The following is a 23,729-nucleotide window of genomic DNA, read 5'->3' on the forward strand; positions in this document are numbered from 1 at the left end:
GGTTTCCTCCAGACGTGCTGTTTGGCATTTAGGCCAAATAGTTCAATCTTGGTTTCATCAGACCAGAGAATCTTGTTTCTTATTGTCTGATAGTCTTTAGGTGCCTTTTGGCAAACTCCAAGCGGGCTGTCATGAGCCTTTCACTGAGGAGTGGCTTCCGTCTGGCCACTTTACCATAAAGGTCTGATTGGTGGAATGCTACAGAGTTGGTTGTCCTTCTGGAAGGTTCTCCCATCTCCACAGAGGAACTCTAGAGCACTGTCAGTGCAGGGCAGCCTGCTTTAGGAAGAGTCTTGGTGGTTCCAAACTTCTGCCATTTAAGAATGATGGAGGTCACTGTGTTCTTGGGGACCTTCAATGCTGCAGACATTTTTTGATACCCTTCCCTTGATCTGTGCCTTGACACAATCCTGTCTCGGAGCTCTAAGGACAATTCTTTCGACCTCATGGCTTGGTTTTTGCTCTGACATGCACTGTCAACTGTGGGATCTTATATAGACAGGTGTGTGCCTTTCTAAATCATGTCCAATTAATTGAATCTACTACAGGTGGACTCCAATCCAGTTGTAGAAACATCTCAAGGATGATCAATGGAGACAAGATGCACTTGAGCTCAATTTCAAGTCTCATAGCGAAGGGTCTGTAAAATTGTTCAAGGTTTATACATTTGCTAAAATTTCTAAAAACCTGTTTTTCCTTTGTAATTATGGGGTACTGTGTGTAGAATGCTGAGGATTTGTATTTATTTAATCAATTTTAGAATAAGGCTGTAACGTAACAAAATGTGGAAAAAGTCAAGGGTCTGAATACTTTCTGAAGGAACTGTATCTAGTGTTTTTGAGCCACGGATTTGCAGATTGACTGACAGGATAAATCGTTTTTGTTTTGGCTAGCTGACTAATGTTTTTGTTTGAAAAATGCATCTGGACAGTTTTTTGTTTCACCTGGCTGCCAGTTCCTAATCTTTTGATAACATAATTTCAGGAGTGGCTTGAAGCATGGGGGGAATGGGAGATTGAGGAATATAGCAGTGCTAGGGCAGAGGGCTCGTAATGAGGACAACTAGCCACTATTCTGAACTGTGTGGTGAGTTTTCTGGCACTCGAGCTGCTGGGGCATCACCCAAGTGGGTGCTACAGAGTGGAAGAGGACAAGTCCAGTGTCTATAAGACTCAGTCTGGTCCCCAGACTTGCCCTCTGCTCATCTGCAGGCTCCATCACTATCATCTACCATCCTCTGACCAGCCCCCTCTGCTCAAGCCATGAACAGACCCTCTCAATCTTCAGAGGAATTAGCATTCAAAGGCTTGGCCTCTTATTGGTAGACCTGTCATGATACTATATATTGCTTGTTTGTTTTTTGCTCTTGAAGCGTTTCGAGAACTATTCAAATTTTAGAAAACAGGAAATGGCAGAGTGATTTCTGCATAGTGCAACTTTAATATAGTTGGTTCACAGTTGGTTTTGCTATTTTAAGCTGCGGGTGATGATCGTATCTGGTGTGGATGGACAAAGTCAACATGCGTGGCTGGTGTTGACAGCATGTTTCGGTACACAGTGAGAGGACAAAGGATTGAAATACCATCAGACTTTTCATACCAAATCCAAACTGGACAACTTTAAACACAGGATCCAATGATCGAAATGAGCCTCTGCTGGTCTATGTTACACGGGCCTAGATTCCATCACTTCAGCGTTAACCCGTGATAACTGACAATTGCACTGCATATGTATTTTTTTTAAATAAAAATTACAAATACATTGTGTACAGATGTCTTTTTTGTTGTAACATACAAGCATAACACACTTCTTCAAGTGTCCCATACACCAATACAGAAACATTACCAAGCTGATATTTTTTATTTGATGTTATTACATTGTCACCATATTGTAACTATGTACCTACAGAAGACTGTTTCATTCCAAACAACCAACAAGTGCCCCGTATCACCCCTGGAAGTTTTGGCTGATGGCATCTCATTTAATAATTACCCTGCTAACATTAAACATTTAGATTTGTTTTGCATATTGGTGCTATAAAACATAATTTTTTTAGTTGACACTGGACAATTTCAAAGTAAAGATAATCTGCTCCATCAAATAACCAGTGCTCTACATATAACCAGTGCTCTACATTCTCTGTATAGCATAAAATCTTACCCCTTCCTTGTTTCCCTGCCAGAGCTTCTTCCCTTTCTTCTCCTGCTCTTCAAACTTCATGGGTTGACAGTAGCAGGATTGTCATGTAGCCACAGTACAGTTGAAACCCAAGGACAATTTGACATAGCTTGAAATCCATTCTGTTTAGGCTGAAATCCAGTCTGTTTGTGCTAACATTCCACCCCTTGCCAGTTCTTGTCATGCCAAACAGGACTAGCAAGGAGTGTAATGTTAGCACAGACAGACTGAATTTCAGGCTACATTTGACATGGTCCATAATGACAATCTATCTTGAGCAGACTGCCTCCTCTAATCTCAAACTATATAGTTATATACAACAGTACAATACAATGAACTACATTTAAATTCACCAGCCGTGGCAATTTTTCAAAACCATGCATAACTGTACATGGTGACATACATTTAACAATGAAAGCTGAGTCGGGTCTGACAGTTCTAAGTCATTCCATATCCAATAATTCCACATTAACCTCAGTATACACAGATCATGTAGGTTATGAAAAGACCAGTTCATATTTTATCTGTTCCAATTCCATCTCAATAGTCTGTAGTGTACTCTTGTAGTGTTCCCTGTTGTTTCTGAATCACTAAAGCTGATTTGACTAGACCCCCTCACAGGAACCAAAAGGGTGATTTCACTGGATGTCACAAGTGGTCTTTTTATACAGTAAAGACAGGCAGTTGGAGTCATGCAGGGGTGGAAAGATCACTGAAATATCCTACTCAAGTAGAAATATTGTTACCTTAATGACATTTTACTAATATGCAAGTAGAATTTAGCCTGGTACAAAAAGTGGGCTCCAGAGACATGAAGCCTACCTGCACCAGAAATTACATTATAGAACATTTGGGACTGCTTGAAGAATTTTACCACTGGGTTTGAGATCACAAATTGTAATTTACAATCGATATTCCATCAGGCTATTGTGAAGGGGCATTTTATTAAATTATTTGGCAATAATTGAGCCTGATCCATGTCCTCAAGAGCAGTCATGTAATTTGTTGTTAATGGACTTCAATTTCCCAATTAAGCCTAAGTGTGCATTTTACCATTCATGTTCCAGTGTTAATGAATCAATGCTGTTTGCATCCTTTCTCATCAAAGACCCTTGGAAATAGAGTCAACAACATCATTTTTGTTGCTTTGTAAAAAGCATTTATGGCCAAAACAAACACCTGGGACCACTTCAACACAAATGGACTTTTATTTCAAGAACATATGTAAGTTTATTGTTAATTCTTTCCATGAAACCATCAGATGCCTAGTAGACATCTTAGTCATATGATCCACTGTTTTACATTCCCATTCAGTAGAAAGGAAACAAAGATGACACTACATATTGAGATTAGGATTCAGATCAATTTGTAAAGAAACTTGGTAAATGAACGGAAACAGAATAATTTTACTTGATCTACATAATGTTCCATTTCAAACAATCCAAAATATACACATTTTTTGTAAAAAACAGATATGCAATCACATTTCTCAAACAAATCTAAATCCAGCCAGCATGACTGTCATTAAACTATTGCATAATTCAGAAAAGATGTACACTGAGGAAAACTCAGCATCTATTTACATGAGAATGTTTAAAAGACGTGAGATTGTTTCTAAATAAAATTACAGATCCAATGCAACAACATCCATGCAAGCTTGAGTGCTAGCTGTGAGTGGAGAGACCAATGAGAAAGAAAGCAAGGGCAAGCCAGTGCATGGTTTGGCATTAGATGGTATCCATGCCCCGTGAGAATGAAGTGCCGAAGCCTAGTCCCATGCCTCTTTGAGTGTGGGTCTGGGACCTGGCCATCTCATACTGAACGTCCAGGTTATGGAACATCTCCTCCTGCTGCTGCAGGGTCTTCAGGCCTTCGTCATTGAGTGGCTTTGAGGTCTCACCTTCCTCTTCCCCCTGACAGGACAGAAACCACAGTGTTAGAAATGCAAGGCTCTGCAGCATGGTACACACTCAAATGAGAAAATAAAAGGACTCCGTTAAACATACTTTGATGCCCATCAGTTTACGAAATTTAACATTTTGGTCCTTATTTCCGAAGTTCAGCTTCTCCCACAACTCAGCTGTCTGTGACTTGTCCTTCAAAACAAACAATTTGCATGTATTAGTAACTTGCAACAATCATGCCACCATAAGCGAAGTTGCATGTTTTTCCTCAATATTTATTTTCATTAAGTCACTAGTTCTACATTCCGGATGTTACAAAGTAAAGAATCTGCTCCATCAAATAACCAGTGCTCTACGTATTGCACTACATAGCATAAAATCTTACCCCTTCCTTCTTTCCCTGCCAGAGCTTCTTCCTTTTCTTCTCCTGCTCTGCAAACTTCATGGGGTTGACAGCAGAGGGATTGTAATAACTGGGCACAGCAATGCCAGTCTCTGCTAAGGTTTTGGCTTGTAGGGCTGCCATCTGCGCTGCCATGGCGATCTGGGGCGTGACCTGGGTCCCTGAGGCCAGGAGAGCTGCCACATTGAGGACAGGGTTGGTAGCAACTGCAGCAGCAACTACTACCGTGTCAGACAGCAGGGGAGCTGGAACTAGAAATGCAAAAAACAAAGTGGGTCTATGTTAGTGACCCGTTTCTATGGTTTTATTCACTGATTACATTTTTTGTAGGTGTAATTGATGGCCGAGGAGAGCGTCTCACCTGCAGGTACCTCCTGATGCTGCTGTTTCTCCAACATCTCCTTTTCTTTCTGCTCTTGCAGTTTCTTTGCCCTTTCCAACCTGGAGATAAAGGCAAGTAAAGAGTGTTCAAATGTCAGCCAGGCTTTAGGAGCAGATTGTCTGCTACTTTAAGTACAAGAAGTCCCGATATGACCTCCAAGCAGCAATATAGGAATTAGGCGGAATCATACTACAAAGGTTCCAATGCATGAGGCAGGGGAAGACCCAACTGTGATCTGCCCAATGATGCCTCTCTTCCAGATGAACTCAATGCATTTTATGGATGCGTAGACAATAACACCATACCATGCGTAAGCACCCTCACCGACCCAGAGGACTGGGAGTGCTCGCTCTGAGGCCGACATGCGTAAGGTCAATCAGGTCAACACTCAAGGCCGCAGGGCTGGAAGGCATTCCAAGGCGCGTTCTCGGAGCATGTGCAGATCAGCTGGCAGGCATATTCATGTTCAATTTTCAACCTCTCCTTGTCCCCTGTCTGAAATCCCACTACCATAATGTTTGTTCCCAAGAACTAAGGCTTCATGCCACAATGACTACCACCACCCTGTAGCACTCACATCTGTAATCATGAAGGGCTTTGAGGCTGGTTATGCACACAACTCCATCATCCTAGACCAGTGGTCACCAACCGGTCGATCGCAATCGACTGGTCGATCAAACATTTCTGTAGAAAACCCAACGATAAAGCCTCGAGGTCTTTATTTTTTAATTAAAATGCACCTATAGGCCTACAGCTGGCCATAGACTGTAAAAAGAAGACTCGAACGCACACCAAAGTTAATACTGTGAGATGACTACGAGACTCAACGAATAGAGCAATGAGCAAAGTTGTTATTCAGCATTATACACACTTTCATAAGCCATAAAAATGTGCACCTACCTTAATTCTAGTCAAGCTACAACCAGCACTGCAGCAGCAGTGGACGAGTATAGCAAAATGTTCTGCTAAGTTTGCGCTGTTATTATTAGCGGGTTGTGTTTTTTTTCCATTTGAAGGAATATTTCACTTTCTCTGGTCATAGGAGTGACATGAATTGCAGCACAAGGCAGAAATAATGTAGTGACTCTTAGGTTGCACCATCAGCTGGAAGTCTGTGTCCCCTTTTCTCAGTGGAGGGAGGGAGAGCGGAGGGGCGGTGAGTCGGATGAGATGCAGCCGCAACGCTGCTCCCTCACTCCCCTCAGTCTGAACAGATGCAGGCCTTCAGTCAGGTACATTTTTAAAATAATATTAAGCTCACTCAGCTGTGCCTCACAAGTAATACAAAAAATTAGCCCTATGTACAGTGCATTCGGAAAGTATTCAGACCCCTGGACTTTTTCCACATTGTTATGTTACAGCCTTATTCTAAAATTGGTTCAATTATTTCCCCCCCCTCATCTACACACAATACACCATGACAAAGCAAAAATAATTAAATAAATACTGAAATATCACATTTGCACAAGTATTCAGACCATTTACTCATTACTTTATTGAAGCATCTTTGGCAGCGGCTACAGCCTTGAGTCTTAGGTATGACGCTACAAGCTTGGCACACCTGTATTTGGGGAGTTTCTCCCATTCTTCTCTGCAGATCCTTTCAAGCTGTTAGGTTGAATGGAGAGTGTCGCCACACAGCTATTTTCAGGTCTCTCCAGAGATGTTTGATCGGGTTCAAGTCCGGGCTCTGGCTGGGCCACTCAGAGACTTGTCTAGAAGCCACTCCTGCATTGTCTTGGCTGTGTGTTTGGGTTGTTGTCCTGTTGGAAGGTGAACCTTTGCTCAGGACCTCAGTCTGGGGCAATCTAAAACATGTTTTCCATCAAGGATCTCTGTACTTTGCTCCGTTCAGGTTTCCCTCAATCCTGACTAGTCTCCCAGTCCCTAATGCTGAAAAACATACCCACAGTACCATGCTTCACCGTAGGGGTGGTGCCAGGTTTCTTCCAGATGTGACACTTGAAATTCAGGCCAAACAGTTCAATCTTGTATCTCATGGCCAGAGTCCTTCAGGTGCCCTTTGGCAAACTCCAAGCGGTCTGTCATGTGACTTATGAGGAGTGGCTTCCGTCTGGCCATTCTACCATAAAGGTATGATTGGTGGAGTGTTATAGACAGATGTGCCTTTCCAAATCATGTCCAATTAATTGAATTTTCCACAGGTGGACTCCAATCAAGTTGTAGAAACATCTCAAGGACGATCAATGGAAACAGGATGCACCGGAGCTCAATTCCGAGTCGCATAAAGGGTCGAAATACTTTTGTAAATATGGTGTTTTTATTTTTTTAAATAAATGATCAAAAATGTCGAAACACCTGTTTTCACTGTCATTACGGGGCATTGTATGTAGATAGAGGATTTTTAATTAATACATTTTAGAATAAAACTGTAACATACCAAAATATTGAAAAGGGGAAGGGGTCTGAATACTTTCCGAATGCACTGTACAATATCTACCTCGATCACTCCAGTATCCCTGCACATTTTAAATATGGTATTGGAACTGACCCTGTATATAGCTACTTACCTTCTTGTGTTCTTATTCATTTCCATTTCTGGTGTGTTTTTGTTCTGATGTTATTTTTGGTGCAACATTGATTTTGATTACTGCATTGTTGGGTTTGGAGTTAACTTCTTGGTGACAGGGGGCAGTATTTTCACATCCTGATTAAATGCATGCCCATATTCAACTACCTGCTTCTCATCCCCAGAAAATAAGATATGCATATTATTAGTAGATTTGGATAGAAAACTCTGAAGTTTCTAAAACTGTTTGAATCATGTCTGTGAGTATAACTTAACTTATTTAGCAAGTGAAACCGAGGACAAACCATTCAGATTTTTTGTTTGTTTTTGAGGTCACTCTTTTCAAATGGGTTTTCATTGGGAATCCAGATTTCTAAGGGACCTTCTTGCAGTTCCTATCGCTTCCACTGGATGTCAGTCTTTAGAAATTGGTTGAGGTTATTCCTTTGTGTAATGAAGAAGTACGGCCATCTTGAACGAGGGTCACCTGAAGTGTACTGTTAGATAGAGGTGCGTGACCAGAAAGCATGCTTCAGTTTGTTTTCTTCCTGTATTGAACACAGATCATCCCGTCTTCAATTATATCGATTATTTACGTTCAAAAAATGCCTAAAGTTGTATTACAAAAGGAGTTTGAAATGTTTTAGCAAAGTTTACAGGTAACTTTTGAGATATTTTGAGGTCACGTTGCTCAAGTTGGAACCTGTGTTTTTCTGGATCAAATGCACCAAATAAATGGACATTTTGGATATATATCGACGGAATTAATCGAACAAAAGGAACATTTGTGATATTTATGAGACATATTGGAGTGCCAACAAAAAAAGCTCGTCAAAGGTAAGGCATGAATTATATTTTTATTTCTGCGTTTTGTGTCGCGCCTGCAGGGTTGAAATATGCTTTCTCTCTTTTGTTTACGGAGGTGCTATCCTCAGATAATAGCATCGTTTGCTTTCGCCGAAAGCCTTTTTGAAATCTGACATGTTGGCTGGCTTCACAACACATGTAGCTTTAATTTGGTATCTTACATGTGTGCTTTAATGAAAGTTTGATTTTATAGTATTTGAATTTGGCGCTCTGCATTTTCCCTGGCTTTGGCCAGGTTGGGACGCTAGCATCCCACATATCCCAGAGGTTATGAAAGGAATTTCACTGTACTGGTGCACGTGACATTAAAACATGAACTACCTAACAGACACTCAACAAACAAATCTTCAAGTCACAGTTCCTCTAAACCACTGCAGTACCTTCTGGCCAGCGCCTCCTGTGCGTCCATGGCAGTGTTTCTGCCCCGGAAAGCCGGGGGGCTCACAGACCTGCTACGACTCTTCTCTTTTCTGCGCACCTTATCAGTCTTCTTCTTCCGCTCCCTAAAGAGACATCATAGCATTTCAAGATCCACAGAAAGATATGCATTCTCACACACACGGTTACAAACAGAGGGGCAAACATTAGGCACACAGGAGTGGTTACCAATTGGGGTGTGAACGTGTAAACATATAGAAAAATACATCCCTACCCTAATTTTTTTATTTTTTAAAAACAAAATGACAACCACAGTGCAGTCATCACAAAACTACCTCTAACAGGTCCTGACCATCATCGGAAAAAGTAACAATTACCTAATGCAACAATGTTGTAATGTTAGTAGGAGATATTAAGCTTTTAAATGATTTGCCATGGATATAAAGTGCTCTACACGTCCTCGTCGTTAACATTTTGAAAAATGGCAGAGTGAGACAGGGAAGTGACAGCAGCAAAGTCCTGTATGGCAATATTTTGAGAAGTTAAATGAGAAGGTGATGAAATGCAAACTTTGTGGTGGAATTGAGCTAGTGGCAGAATAGGTGCAATGTTGAAAGGGAGTCAGCAACCCAACCCGTTGCTGGTAGCAGTGTGATTAGAGAATGAGAAAGAAAATAACAGCGCTGATGACAGAAATTATTACTGTTGATATGCAGCCATCGTCAATGGTAGAGGATGTCAGCTTCAAAACCCCCTAATGACATATCTAGAACCAGACTGACATATCTAGAACCAGACTACAAGATGCCATGTCGAAAAACCTTCACAGCCCTGAGAGAAAAATTGTATGGTGATTGCTATGCAAGTACAAAGCGCGAGCTCTCAACCGCAATACGTGACATTAACAGATTGTTGGATGTCTAAGAGCATGCAGTCATACATCACTGCAACGAGCCATCAAACTGATGAGAAGTGGAACATGAAGTACGTACTGACAGAGGCACGGCACAAAACAGAGAACCTAAAACGGCATTAATACCATCATGGCTGAGTGGGTGGGGGACAGTAGTAAGGTGAATGCTGTCTGGTAGGGTTTCCACTAGTTACCACAAACAAAGTCAAAATGGACTATATTGTAAAAATGTATAAAACCAAAAATTATAGTTAGTGTTAGGCATAAGGTCAGCAGTGTGGTTAGATTTAAAATGACAGAAGAGAAAGTGTAGAAATGGGCGGGGTTTATGACTTTGTGGCTGTGGTAACTAGTAACGACCGACCGGTAGATAGTCAGGACTGCGGTAGATAGTTATCAAAGACAAACAAAGAATGGTAGGGAGAGTAGCAAGAGAAACCCACCTGCTTTTGCTCCTGCTCCTGTGGCGGTGTTTGGTCTTTGAACCTGACCGGGAGCTGGCCCTCTTCTTCTTCTCCCGCGGGGACCGCGATCTCCGTTTGTCCCGACTTCTGCTGCGATGACGTCTAAAACAGTGTGAAAATAAAATGCTCCCCAGTTTACGGTTACTAGTCTCAATACATATCAAGACAGCACGTACCATATCTCCATGAACCTAGACCCACCTGTCCCGTGAGAGTGACCTGGAGTGGCTCCGCCCCTTCTTGTCTTTGCGCCGGTGTCGCTCCTCCCCATTCTCTGCAGAAAGTCTCTCCCTGCCCCTCTCAGTCTGCTCCGGCTGCTCATCCGACTTGCTGTGAGATTTTGATGGCTTCTCAGAGTCCCTCCTTCGTGCCTGTTTTAAGAAGAAGTTGTCTCTTTCAGGAAAATAGTGCAACAAAGAGCGTTAGTACAACGGTTTGATACAGAAAATACCAAAGCATGTTGAGAACTCTTGCTCATTTCACAGATTTAGACTTATCACCAGAAACCGACCGACCATACAGTGCCTTTCAGAAAGTATTCCCGATCCCCTTGACTTTTTCAATATTTTGTTATGTTACATCCTTATTCTAAAATTGATTAAATCATTTGTTTTATCAATCTACACACAATACGCCATAATGACAAAGCAAAAACAGGCTTGAACATTTTAGCAAATTTAAAACGGAAATACCCCATTTACATAAGTATTCAGACCGTTTGCTATGAGACTCGAAATTGAGCTCCGGTGCATCCTGTTTCCATTGATAGTCCTTTAGATGTTTCTTCAACTTGATTGGAGTCCACCTGTGGTGAATTCAATTGATTGGACATGATTTAGAAAAGGCACACACCTGTCTATATAAAAGGTCCCGTAGTCGACAGTGCATGTCAGAGCAAAAACCAAGCCATGTGTTCGTAGGAATTGTCCGTAGAGCTCAGAGACACGATTGTGTCAAGGCACAGATCTGGGAAAGGGTACCAAAAAAATGTCCCCAAGAACAGTGACCTCCATCATTCTTAAATGGAGGAAGTTTGGAACCACCAAGACTCTTCCTAGAGCTGGTCCGCCTGGTCAAACTGAGCAATCGGGGGAGAACGGCCATGGTCAGGGAGGTGACCAAGAATCCGATGGTCACTCTGACCGTGCTCTAGAGTTCCTCTGTGGAGATGGTGTAGGACATTTTCCAGTCATCTGATGATTCTCAGTACCGATACCGTTCTCTTTGAAATAGAAAGAATAAATCAATATAAGTTTAAATATTAGACATGTGTAAGCAGAATGAAGGCTGAAGCCCATGTGAGTGTACAATGCTGGATCAACATCGAATTGACCATTGGACATGTAAAAAACAGAACGTAAGCCGAATCTGTGTAGATGAGGCAAGGTAAAATAACAAGACGTGCCTGGTCTGTGCCATGTCTGATCTTGTGAACGCTACTGGACACGCACATGGGTTATCATACAGACAATTTAGGACAGGAACATTAGCTAAGGGATGTCACGCCACTAATAGAATCTATGCCCCAATATCTGAGCCAATAAGAGAACGGAAACTAAGTAAGATAACATTGTCACTCCACTTTACAAATCATGTTACGCAAGGGTAAAACTGTATAAAAGCCAAGCACTAAGAATGAGGCAGTTTTTCCATGGAACTGCTAGGCTTCTGTTACTTTTGTAATAAAGTCTAATTGAATTTACAAGCTCCTGTATCTGAGAAGTATTTGATTTAATATTTTCTACAACAATGGTTGTCCTTCTGGAAGGTTCTCCCATCGCTGCAGCACTCAGGCCTTAACAATAGAGTGGCCAGATGAAAGCCACTCCACAGTAAAAGGCACATGACAGCCCGCATGGAGTTTCCCTAAAAGGCACCTAAAGAATCTCAGACAATGAGAAACCAAGATTCTCATGAATGCCAAGCGTCACATCTGGAAGAAACCTGGCACCATACCTACGGTGAAGAATGGTGGTGGCAGCATCATGCTGTGAGGATGTTTTTCAAAGGCAGGGACTGGGAGACTAGTCAGGATCGAGGCAAAGATGAACGTAGCAAAGTACAGAGAGATCCTTGATGAAAATCTGCTCCAGAGCGCTCAGGACCTCAGATTGGGGCAAATGATCACCTTCCAACAGGACAACGCATGAGTGGATTCGGGAAAAGTCTCAATGTCCATGAGTGGCCCAGCCAGAGCCCGGATTTTCAGCAACGCTCCCCATCCAACCTGACAGCACTTGAGAGGATCTGCAGAGAAGAATGGGAGAAACTCCCCAAATACAGTTGTGCCAAGATTGTAGAGTCATACCGAAGTAGACTTGAGTCTGTAATCGCTGCCAAAACGTGATTCAAAGTATTGAGTAAAGGGTCTGAATACTTATGTAAAATGTCATTTAAAAAAATCTTAATACATTTAAAAATGTCTAAAACCTGGTTTTACTTTGTATTGTCTATAGATTGATGATATATATATATATAAACTCAGCAAAAAAAGTAATGTCCTCAATGTCAACTGCATTTATTTTCAGTAAACGTAACATGTTTTTTTTACATGTGTTATGACAAACAGACAAGTTCCACATACATTTGACTAACAAAAATTGAATAATGCGTCCCTGAACAAAAGGGAGGGGATCAAAAATCAAACGTAACAGTCAATGCAGCTGGTGGCCACACCAGATACTAAGTAACTTAGTGCATCTCCTCCTCATGGACTGCGTCAGATTTGCCAGTTCTTGCTGTGAGAGGTTACCCCACTCTTCCACCAAGGCACCTGCAAGTTCCCGGACATTTTTGGGGGGGAATGGCCCTAGCCCTCACCCTCCGATCCAACAGGTCCCAGTCATGCTGAATGTGATTGAGATCCAGGCTCTTCGCTGGCCATGGCAGAACACTGACATTCCTGTCTTGCAAGAAATAACGCACAGAATGAGCAGTATGGCTGGTGGAATTGTCATGCTGGAGGGTCATGTCAGGATGAGCCTGCAGGAAGGGCACCACATGAGGGAGGAGGATGTCTTCCCTGTAACGCACAGCTTGAGATTTCCTGCAATGACAAGCTCAGTCCGATGATGCTGTTACACACCGCCCCAGACCATGACGGACCCTCCAAAGCGATCCCGCTCCAGAGTACAGGCCTGGGTGTAACGCTCATTCCTTTGACAATAAACAGGAATCCGACCATCACCCCTGGTGAGACAAAACCGCATCTCGTCAGTGAAGAGCACTTTTTGCCAGTCCCGTCTCGTCCAGAGACGGTGGATTTGTGCCCATAAGCGACGTTGTTGCCGGTGATGTCTGGTGAGGACCTGCCTTACAACAGGCCTACAAGCCCCCAGTCCAGCCTCTCTCAGCCTACTTCGGACAGTCTGAGCACTGAAGGAGGGATTGTGCGTTCCTGGTGTAACTCGGGCAGTTGTTGTTGCCATCCTGTACCTGTCCCGCAGGTGTGATGTTCGGATGTACCGATCCTGTGCAGGCTTTGTTACACGTGGTCTGCCACTGTGAGGACGATCAGCTGTCCGTCCTGTAGCGCCGTCTTAGGTGTCTCAGTACAGACATTGCAATTTATTGTCCTTGCCACATCTGCAGTCTTCATGCCTCCTTGCAGCATGCCTAAGGCACATTCACACAGATGAGCAGGGACCCTGGGCATTTTTCTTTTGGTGTTTATCAGAGTCAGTAGAAAGGCCTCTTTAGTGTCCTATGAATTCATAACTGTGACCTTAATTGCCTACCGTCTGTAAGCTGTTAGTATCTTAACGACCGTTCCACAGGTGCGTGTTCATTAATTGTTTATAGTTCATTGAACAAGCATGGGAAACCGTGTTAAAACCATTTACAATGCAGATCTGAAGTTTAGGATTTTAATGACTTATCTTTGAAAGACAGGGTCCTGAAAAAGGGACATTTCTTTTTTTGTATATATACACACATACATACTACACACACACTTTAGAACAAGGCTCTTACATTACAAAATGTGAAGAAGTCAAGGGGTCTGACTCACTTCTGAATGCACTGTATGTCAGAAGTATAAACAGCTCAAAGGTGCTTGATAGTCTTCACAGCTTGATAGACTAACTGGAGAGAAATGTTTCAATGATTTTCCAATGTATACTCAATGTATACTGAACAAAAATATAAAACGCAGTAATTTAAATTAAGAGTTACAGTTCATAACGAAATCAGTCAATTTAAATACATTCATTAGGCCCTAATCTATGGATTTTACATGACTGGGAATACAGATAGGCATCTGTTGGTCACAGAGACCTTAAAAAAATGTAGGGGCGTGAATAAGAAAAGCAGTCAGTATCTGGTGCGGCCACCATTTGTCTCATGCAGCGCGACATCTCCGCAAAAAGTTGATTGGACTGTTGATTGTGGCCTGTGTAATGTTGTCCCACTCCTCTTCAATGGTTGTGCATAGTTGCTGGATATTGACAGGAACTGGAATACATGTTGATCCAGAGCATCCCAAATGTGCTCAATGGGTGATGTCTGGTCAGTATGCAGGCCATGGAAGAACCGGGACAGATCCTTGCGACATGAGGCCATGCATTGTCATGCTGAAATATGAGGTGATGGCGGAGGATGAATGACACGAAAATGGGCCTCAGGGTCTCACCAGTAGCTGTGCATTCAAATTGCCATCGATAAAATGCAAGTGTGTTCATTGTCCGTAGCTTATGCCTTCCCATACCATAACCCCACCGCCCCCATGGGGCACGCTGTTCAGTGTTGACATCAGCAAACCGCTCGCCCACACGACGCCATACACGTGGTCTGCGGTTGCAAGGCTGGTTGGATGTACTGCCAAGTTCTCTGGGACGACGCTGGAGGCGGCTTATAGTAGAGAAATTAACATTCAATTCTCTGGCAACAGCACTGGTGGACATTCCTGCAGTCAGCATGACAATTGTACGCTTCCTCAAAACTTGAGACATCTGTGGCATTGTGTGACAAAACCGCACATTTTAGAGCGGCCTTTAACTGTCCCTAGCAGAAGATATACCTGTGTAATGATCTTGACATGCCACACCTGTCAGTTGGATGGATTATCTTGGCAAAGGAGAAATCCTCATTAACAGGGACGCAAACAAATTTGTACACAAAATTTGAGAGAAATAAACTTTTTGCGCACATTGAACATTTCTGGGATCTTTTATTTCAGCTCATGGAACCAACACTTTACATGTTGCATTTATATTTTTGTTCAGTGTATGTAGACTAGTAGATCCAACTTATAGTGCATATGTTTTGTCATGTCCACCACCTACTCAAGTGCACCAAGTAAGTACAGCCACTTCTACTTAGTTTTGTTTCAAATATATCATGGTAGGTACATGTATTATAAGCCTTAAACACAATGTAGGTTACCGTAGATCATCTCAGATACAGCTTTAATACCTTTGTTTTGGTTCATGTAACACTACATTCCCTTCCCCATATACAAGTGCAGCTTTAAAAGGCAGGCTAAGAATGAATTGGATTAATAAGGTTACTGCCAGCAGACTGTCTTTTGAGTAATTGTAATAACAATGCAGCTTGAATTGAACCCAGTAAAAGGCTGTAATTTCCTTTATTTTCTTAATTCTAGGAGGCAAGTATGAATTTGAATGGCTGATAGTTACCTGTCCGAGTAGTAGACATATAATTTTGCTATGTCAGCAGCGTCTTCAGTTCAGTGTCTCTTCGTGCTTTAGCACGCTGAGTATGATTTATTGTAGAAATGTTATCATGTGATCTACACACAGGATTTATTCAAAAGAAAAATATCCTACATATTCAATCTTCACCATCTAGTATGGACAGCTACACTTAGTGACAGATGTCCAAGAAGAATAAGTTAATGTAAATTTAAAAAATGATCTTCAATTGAATTAAATTCCATGCCCATCTTAATCTCTTAATCTTTGATTCAGGTGAAATAGCCTACACTGTTGTTTGGTACTTACCATGATCTAAGACAAAAAACTAACGACATTCAAGATGGTGACAATGCTGTACTTTAGTTCACTAAAATGAACTAATATTAGTTACCTCTTTGCTCCTGCTCCGACTTCGTCTGTGCTTTTTGTCACCTGTAAGAGTAACAAAACGGATTGGTGAGAACAGTGACCAATTCTATTGCACCTTCAAATTAGGGTTGCCTTAGCCATGGAGCGCACGCCGTCATATACACAGTTAAAGCTGCAATGTCACTTTTTGGGGTGACCCGACCAAATTCACATAGAATTGCGAGTTTGAGACTCATCACTCATTGAAAGCAAGTCCAAGAAGCATGAGGTCTGTTCTATCTGCGCTATTTCTATGCATCCAGTTCTTAAGTTTCCATTTACATTCGGTTTTGTACACCAGCTTCAAACTGCTGAAAATACAATATTTGGGGTTATTGAAAGGCTATTTCACAGCGGTTTAGACGGTAGAATTATTCTTTACACTATTCAGTTTGTCACAAACTGAAATTAGACCAACTATATACATTTTTGCAACCAGGAAATGGCGGTGCGATTTTTGCATACTGCATCTCCACAATCACCCAACCTCAACTGAATTGATATGGTTTGGGATGAGTTGGACTGCAGAGGGAAGGAAAAGCAGCCAACAAGTGCTCAGCACGTGGGAACTCCTTCAAGACTGCTGGAAAAGCATTCCAGGTGAAGCTGGTTGAGAGAATGCCAAGTGTGCAAAGCTGTCATCAAGGCAAAATGTGGCTACTTTGAGGAATCTCAAATATATTTAGATTTGTTTTACACTTTTTTGGTTACCACATAATTCCATGTGTTATTTAATAGTTTTGATGTCTTCACTATTCTACAATGTAGAAAATAGTAGAAATAAAGAAAAACCCTTGAATGAGTAGGTGTCCCCAATCTTTTGACTGGTACTGTAGTCGTGGCCAAAAGTTGAGAATGAGACAAATATTAATTTCCAAAGTTTGCTGCTTCAGTGTCTTTAGATATTTTTTTGTCAGATATTACTGTGGAATACTGAAGTATAATTACAAGCATTTCATAAGTGTCAAACCTTTATTGACAACTACATTAAGTTGATGCAAAGAGTCAATATTTGCAGTGTTGACCATTCTTTTTCAAGACCTCTGCAATCCGCCCTGGCATGCTGTCAATGAACTTCCGGGCCACATCCTGACTGATGGCAGACCATTCTTGCATAATCAATGCTTGGGGTTTGTCAGAATTTGTGGGTTTTTATTTGTCTACCTGCCTCTTGAGGATTGACCACAATTTCTCAATGGGATTAAGGTCTGGGGAGTTTCCAGGCCATGGACCCAAAATATCGAGCCACTTAGTTATCACTTTTACCCTATGGCATGGTGCTCCATAATTCTGGAAAAGGCATTGTTCGTCACCAAACTGTTCCTGGATGGTTGGGAGAAGTTGCACTCGGAGGATGTGTTGGTACCATTCTTTATTCACTGCTCTGTTCTTAGGCAAAATTGTGATTGAGCCCACACCCTTGGCTGAGAAGCAACCCCACACATGAATGGTCTCAGGATGCTTTACTGTTGGCATGACACAGGACTGATGGTAGCGCTCACCTGGTCTTCTCCGGACAAGTTTTTTTCCCAATCAATCAGAAAGGGGATTCATCAGAGAAAATGACTTTACCCCAGTCTTCAGCAGTCCAATCCCTGTACCTTTTGCAGAATGTCAGTCTGTCCCTGATGTTTTTCCTGGAGAAAAGTGGCTTCTTTTCTGCCCTTCTTGACGCCAGGCCATCCTCCAAGTCTTCGCCTCACTGTGCGTGCAGATGCACTCACACCTGCCTGCTGCCATTCCTGAGCAAGCGCTGTACTGGTGCTGCCCTGATCCCGCAGCTGAATCACCTTTAGGAGACGGTCCTGGCACTTGCTGGACTTTCTTTGGCTCCCTGAAGCCTTCTTCACAACAATTGAACTGCTCTCCTTGAAGTTCTTGATGATCCGATAAATGTTTGATTTAGGTGCAATCTTACTGGCAGCAATATCCTTTCCTGTGAAGCCCTTTTTGTGCAAAGCAATGATGATGGCACGTGTTTCCTTGCAGGTAACCATGGTTGACAGAGGAAGAACAATGATTCCAAGCACCAACCTCCTTTTGAAGCTTCCAGTCTGTTCATGGAACTCAATTAGCATGACAGAGTGATCTCCAGCCATGTCCTCGTCAAAACTTACACCTGTATTAATGAGAGAATCACTGACAAGATGTCAGCTCGTCCTTTTGTGGCAGGGCTGAAATGCAGCGGAAATGTTTTTGGGGGGATTTAGTTCATTTGCATGGCAAAGAGGGACTTTGCAATTAATTGCAATTCATCTTATCACTCTTCATAACATTCTGGAGTATATGCAAATTGCCATCATACAAACTGAGGCAGCAGACTTTGTGAGAATTAATGTTTGTGTCATTCTCAAAACTTTTGGCCATGACTGTATATCATTGTCAGAAGACCGTTTTATTAAACTGGCATCCCTTACATTACCTATCAGTGCACAAGAAATTATGAAATCCAGTTACTAGATTCTTTTCCCCCCTCCCCAAATCAAATATGGATGTCAATCAAACAACAGGATTTAATTATTTATTGGGCACTGTTCGGTGATGCAAACACCGCATTCCCAATCCGAACACAGACACAGGTCGGGAAATAACACGCAAGCTGGGTATATGTTATACAACTAGACCAGAGTTCCACTCAGTCTAGAACCTGATGAATCACCTTTTGCACTTGACTATTTCTGACAACAAGGCACAGCTCTGTCCCTAAACTTATGTCAAAAGACAAATGCCATGACCAGTTGGCCTGGGATCTGAAGATGGATGTGTGTCCTACCAAGTGACCTGAATGTGTTAATGCATAATGTTTGTAGCTTGAGTTATCAAATTCAGTGCATTTAACTTACTTGATTTGCGCTTTCGGTCCCTGGAGCGTGACCTCGATTGTGAATGGTGGTGTTTGGAGCTTCTGGGCGATTTGGATGATTCCATAATGTGTTTTCTTTTATCCGTGTAAAGAGAGCCCATCAAGGGTAGTAAATCAGTCAAATCGGCGTCACGTGCCTAAATCGAAGAAAACACACACTATTCAACCTTAAAGTTATTGGTGTCCCCTCCACTAGGTTTGAGGGGAAATGAATGACGACTCAAGCCTGTGTTAACACATTGAGCTAAGAACTAGACATTAGCCTCTATAATTCCGAGTGGAAAACTCTCCACACTCGCCTCTAACATGTAGGCTCACTTTTTGTGAACAATCCCATCACAAGTCAGACTGTTGAATAAACTTCTTTTGAACGTACTTTGTTGTCCGCTGATATTGTCCTCAAGTAGGAGGTAATCTAGGACAAAATATCAAGAGTGTTATTAATCCAACTTTCAGTATGCTGGTCTGAAAATCAGTTTGTATTTTCAACAATTCACACAATATTGCTGCGTTTAAGTGCTAGTCGGAACTAGGAAACTGATTTCCTATTTTCTAACTGGTTCTTGTTATACAGGTGCTGTGTTCAACGAATGAGCAAGTCACAAGCACTTCCACTGACTGCGAGGGAATACGCTTAGGTTAATAACATTTTAAATTTTGTCTCAGATTACCTCCTACATAAGGACAACGTTGTTACATTGGGCTGCTGTTTACATATTGTGCATCACGTGATGGCAAATCCAAACAGAACCTAACGGCGCCGCCAAAAGTCAGGTAAACAACACTTTCCTGTCGTTACCCCATCTACACTTCCTACCACCAAAAGGACCAACACCACAGACAACCGGTAAAGTGCATTTAAAATGTCATCATTGTATTCAATATTCTGCCTTGTAGAGACTGACTTCTTTTTTTTACAGCGACTTACAGACTGATATCCATAGAGTAACCATGGTAACAGGGATGTTTAGGCAACCTAGACATTAGTTCTGAGGTCCAACAAGTTTCTTTGGCAAGGTTACTCTCAGTCACACCGACGCAACTGGACACACTGTACCTCCCTTACACTAACATGGATTCACAAAAAAAATAAAAATCGTTTCCCTAAAAGCAATCTCAGAAGTGAAAAGCCCTCCTCCTGGACAGGTAATGGCAATGCAGGTATTTGCTCCAACCCTACCAATACACCCAATCAATGAAGATGGCCATTGCCAGCTGGTTTGTTAAAGTTGCACACCTATAAAAGGGGAGGACGTAGCCCATACCGGAGCTACAAAACCAGTTAATGAATGAAGGGGGTCGTTCTAAACGGAGATTAATTAGCTAGATTGCAAGTCGCAAAACAACATCACTCATTCATACATTGCTAAATTACATAGATAGCGGTGTAGCTTACGTTAGCTAGCTAGGTTTAAGTAACGGCTGTGCAAGCAAACTTTGATCAATAACTATATGAAGGAGAATTTCCATTTATTTACAAAATCAACACGACATGCCAACCTGGTAAAAGCAACCTAACTAGCTAATGACGGTTATCAGGCAAAGTATCTGTAGATGGCTAGCGAATGTATCTAACTAACCGAAACTCGCTGGCTTGTCGACATGGCTGCCACTACAGTATTGTAATTCCTAATGCTATGCCTGCCACGGGCAGAGAGACGCCATCTTGATGAAACAACATCTTTAAAATAGCAATAGTTAACAAATTATTATATGAAGTCGATGGTAATGTATTTTGTGTTCTTTTGTAAGCACTTACCGTCATGGTACACTTGAGGAACTCCCTAAAATTAGATTGGAGTTCTCCTTTACGTGCTATTCCAGTTCTTCCAGTCTCTTCTACTCGCTAGCGGCTAGCTATAACCTGGATGACTATCATCATTTGCGCGTGCGCACACATAACAAATATTGGGGAAAATGGCTATTTGAATTACCTTCCTCTTGTTCTGATAGCGACTTCCGTAAATCTATAGAGCGCAAATAAATAAACAAACACCCTTATATTAGTTAATCAATGTCAAAGTCACCAAAAATGAGTAAAACTAATTAGAGTATTATCAGAGAGATTTTAAATAACCGTATATCTTTTTGGTCCCGCTACACAGCTTCCGGAAGTAAGTAGAGTTTTGCATCTTTTATTATTTGAATTTTTTTCACAATAGTGTAAAATCTTCATAAATGTGTTCAATTATACATCTACTGATGTATTGCCACAGTTTTCTTACATGAATACAATGACAAAAAAGATGCAACACTGTTTCTGGGTGATCATTATAAACGGAGCAATTTGAGTTGATGTTTTCCTTAAACCTCTTCATATAGTGGTTGGCAAGATAATATTTATGAATAATTTTAAAGGAAACTTCCTTAATTTTGTTAACAAGTAGGTATGTGTGTGGCAACATCCAAACTTTTCCCAACAGATATTATCAATAAATCCATTCCAATAAGGCATGACATAAGGTATAGATAGATACAACATCCTGCTGAAACAAGGTTCGTATTGCTCTGTTGTTGAATGGACCAAAGGAGAAACAAATCTTTCCTACTGACGAGCCAACAGGGTCAATAGAAGGTAGGCTCTGAGGGTCAGGTCTTGACACGTTCCTGAATAATAAAACAACACCTGAGGGAATGGCATCTAAAATCTTTAGATGTTATAGGAACCTTGTCAAGTGATAAAATTCCTTATAACTGAGTAAAAGACGCTCTGCATTTACCAGTTGGCTCACCAATAGGATATTATTTCGGAACCAATATTCTAAAAGCAAAGCAGTATTTTTATACAATATATCCCGATTATTCCATATATAATATCTGTGTGGAGAAAATTTGTGTTTATAAATTAAGGACCATGACAAGAACCTGCCGATGAAAAGCAGAAAGTTTAACTGGAACTTTGTCAATATTATAATTGCAAAACAACATGAAGTTAAGGCCACCAAAAGAAGAGAAGACATGTTGAGGAATAAAATTCCACATAGAAGTGGGTCTTCTTAGGAATTGTTTTATCCAACTGATCTTAAAAGTATTATTTAATGTAGTAAAGTCCAGAAAATTCAGCCCACCATTCTCATAAGTGTTCATTACAACAGTTTTCCTAATGTAATGGGTACGATTTCTCCAAAGAAAGTTGAAAAGCATCTGGTCTATCTCCTTGCTTATTTTACTGTCAAGATATAAAGATAGAGCGCCATATGTTAGTCTAGAGATACCTTCAGCCTTGGTTATTAGTCATAAATATGGCTACTAAACAGCAAGCTATAACATTTCAACCAGCCACCTAAAGCTACGTTTACCACCAAACGGTAGCACGACTGGAGTTGACTAGCTAGTTAGCCTGGCACCTGCTAACTTATTACTATGCGAAAGGCCTCCCGTTTGTAACTTTTTAGCAAATGTTTAACATCAGCAACTATAAATATTTTTGCTAGCTATGTAACATAATTGACAAAGGCTGATATTGGTTATGGTTATGACCGTGGATACATTTCTAAATCACAAAATTATAGACATGATGCTAGATAGGATTCCAAACAGATGTAAATAACAATTATTGACTATCCAGCCAGCTAGCTAGCTAAATTTACTGGTTAACAGTGAGGAGAAAACAATAATACAACAATTTAACTGTTGTAAATCTCTAAAATTGATCAACTGGATTTACTCAAAAAATATTTGCCTGAGCATGCCTGTTAGACAATGGCTGTAGCTAGATATTGTCTGCCTACCTACCTAGGTGCATTTGCATGGTCTGGTCACTGCAAAGGTTGAGGGTTATGCCATATTTCTTTCTATTAGGCTAGATATTTTTCTAAATGCAATCTCTGTGCCTATGCACATGTATGCATGTTCAACTAGTCTATCCTAATGGTCGTTCAAACTGTGCCATGGAGTATAATTTATTATATAGTTTTGTCTTAGACAATACTGTGTGGTGCATGGACTTCTTTCTGGCGTGTATTCTTGGAGAGAAACATAATTCCTTTGCCTGAGTGTGTCATTGTAGCAAAACTGTATCCTGTGAACTGTATCCCTCTCGATGGATTGGACATTATGCTGGATTTCAAGCAGAAGATGACTTGAGAGGAGCCAAACGGCAGTTTGATCATGACAACTCCTCCCACTGCTGTACAAGTGTACCCTGAACTTACTGTATGTTTCTTTGGAATGGCAATTTCATCATGACCACCTCTCCATCATCTGCTAATCACTAGTTCTCTTCACTACAGATTGTTACACCAGACAATGTGATTTAACCAAAGATATTTGGTTCCATTACTGGGAGTTACAGGATACATACTGTTTGGTGTAGCACCGGTTTGAATTTAGAAAATGCTCCATTAATAAAATAAATACTTTTTTCTCCATGAAGTAATGCAACAGTGTATCCCGCCATCTTATCTATTTCAAGTCTTCTCTCATTGATCGAGTGTCCACCCCAAAGTGCCGCATGTCATGACAGACACCTGTCTCAATCAATGAGAGAAGACTTGAAATAGACAAGATGGTGGCGTAAACATCGTTAATTACTTCATGTAGCAAATTTCTAAATAAAAAATGACCCCCTGCAGCTGGACACATACATTTTATGAGACTCCTGTTTCTACAAATTGAGGACGCAGACAGCATCGCCAAGCTAATGTTGGTTGAAAGTTCTCTGTGCTACACCAAACAGTACCTATCCTGTAACTCCAAGTAATGGATACCAAAAATCACATGGTTGTGGTGTTACCATTTGACACTTTTTTTGATAAAGGTGTCAACCGATTGGCACCTAAGTGT

General features: G+C 41.3%; 1 protein-coding gene across 4 annotated transcripts; it reads right to left on the reverse strand.

Annotated features, from left to right (window-relative positions):
* Window positions 1-3,367: 3,367 nt before the first annotated feature.
* Window positions 3,368-20,829, reverse strand: LOC112245943 (arginine/serine-rich coiled-coil protein 2). 4 transcript variants are annotated; one of them, XM_024414163.2, is made up of 11 exons: window positions 20,704-20,818; window positions 19,321-19,359; window positions 18,925-19,081; window positions 16,065-16,105; window positions 10,221-10,390; window positions 9,999-10,121; window positions 8,645-8,767; window positions 4,847-4,926; window positions 4,468-4,736; window positions 4,185-4,274; window positions 3,368-4,091 (listed from the first exon to the last, which is right to left on the reverse strand). In XM_024414163.2, the coding sequence occupies exons 1-11, from the start codon at window positions 20,707-20,709 to the stop codon at window positions 3,906-3,908; spliced, it is 1,284 nt and encodes a 427-aa protein (XP_024269931.1). In that variant the 5' UTR covers window positions 20,710-20,818; the 3' UTR covers window positions 3,368-3,905. The 4 variants fall into 4 exon arrangements, with proteins under 4 accessions (XP_024269931.1, XP_024269933.1, XP_024269934.1 ...); XM_024414165.2 differs by lacking the exon at window positions 19,321-19,359 and having other exon boundaries at window positions 20,704-20,829; XM_024414166.2 differs by lacking the exons at window positions 19,321-19,359; window positions 20,704-20,818 and adding an exon at window positions 19,263-19,281.
* Window positions 20,830-23,729: the final 2,900 nt, after the last annotated feature.

Source organism: Oncorhynchus tshawytscha, linkage group LG04 (genome assembly GCF_018296145.1).
Source record: "Oncorhynchus tshawytscha isolate Ot180627B linkage group LG04, Otsh_v2.0, whole genome shotgun sequence".
NCBI classification, from domain to species: Eukaryota; Metazoa; Chordata; class Actinopteri; order Salmoniformes; family Salmonidae; genus Oncorhynchus; species Oncorhynchus tshawytscha.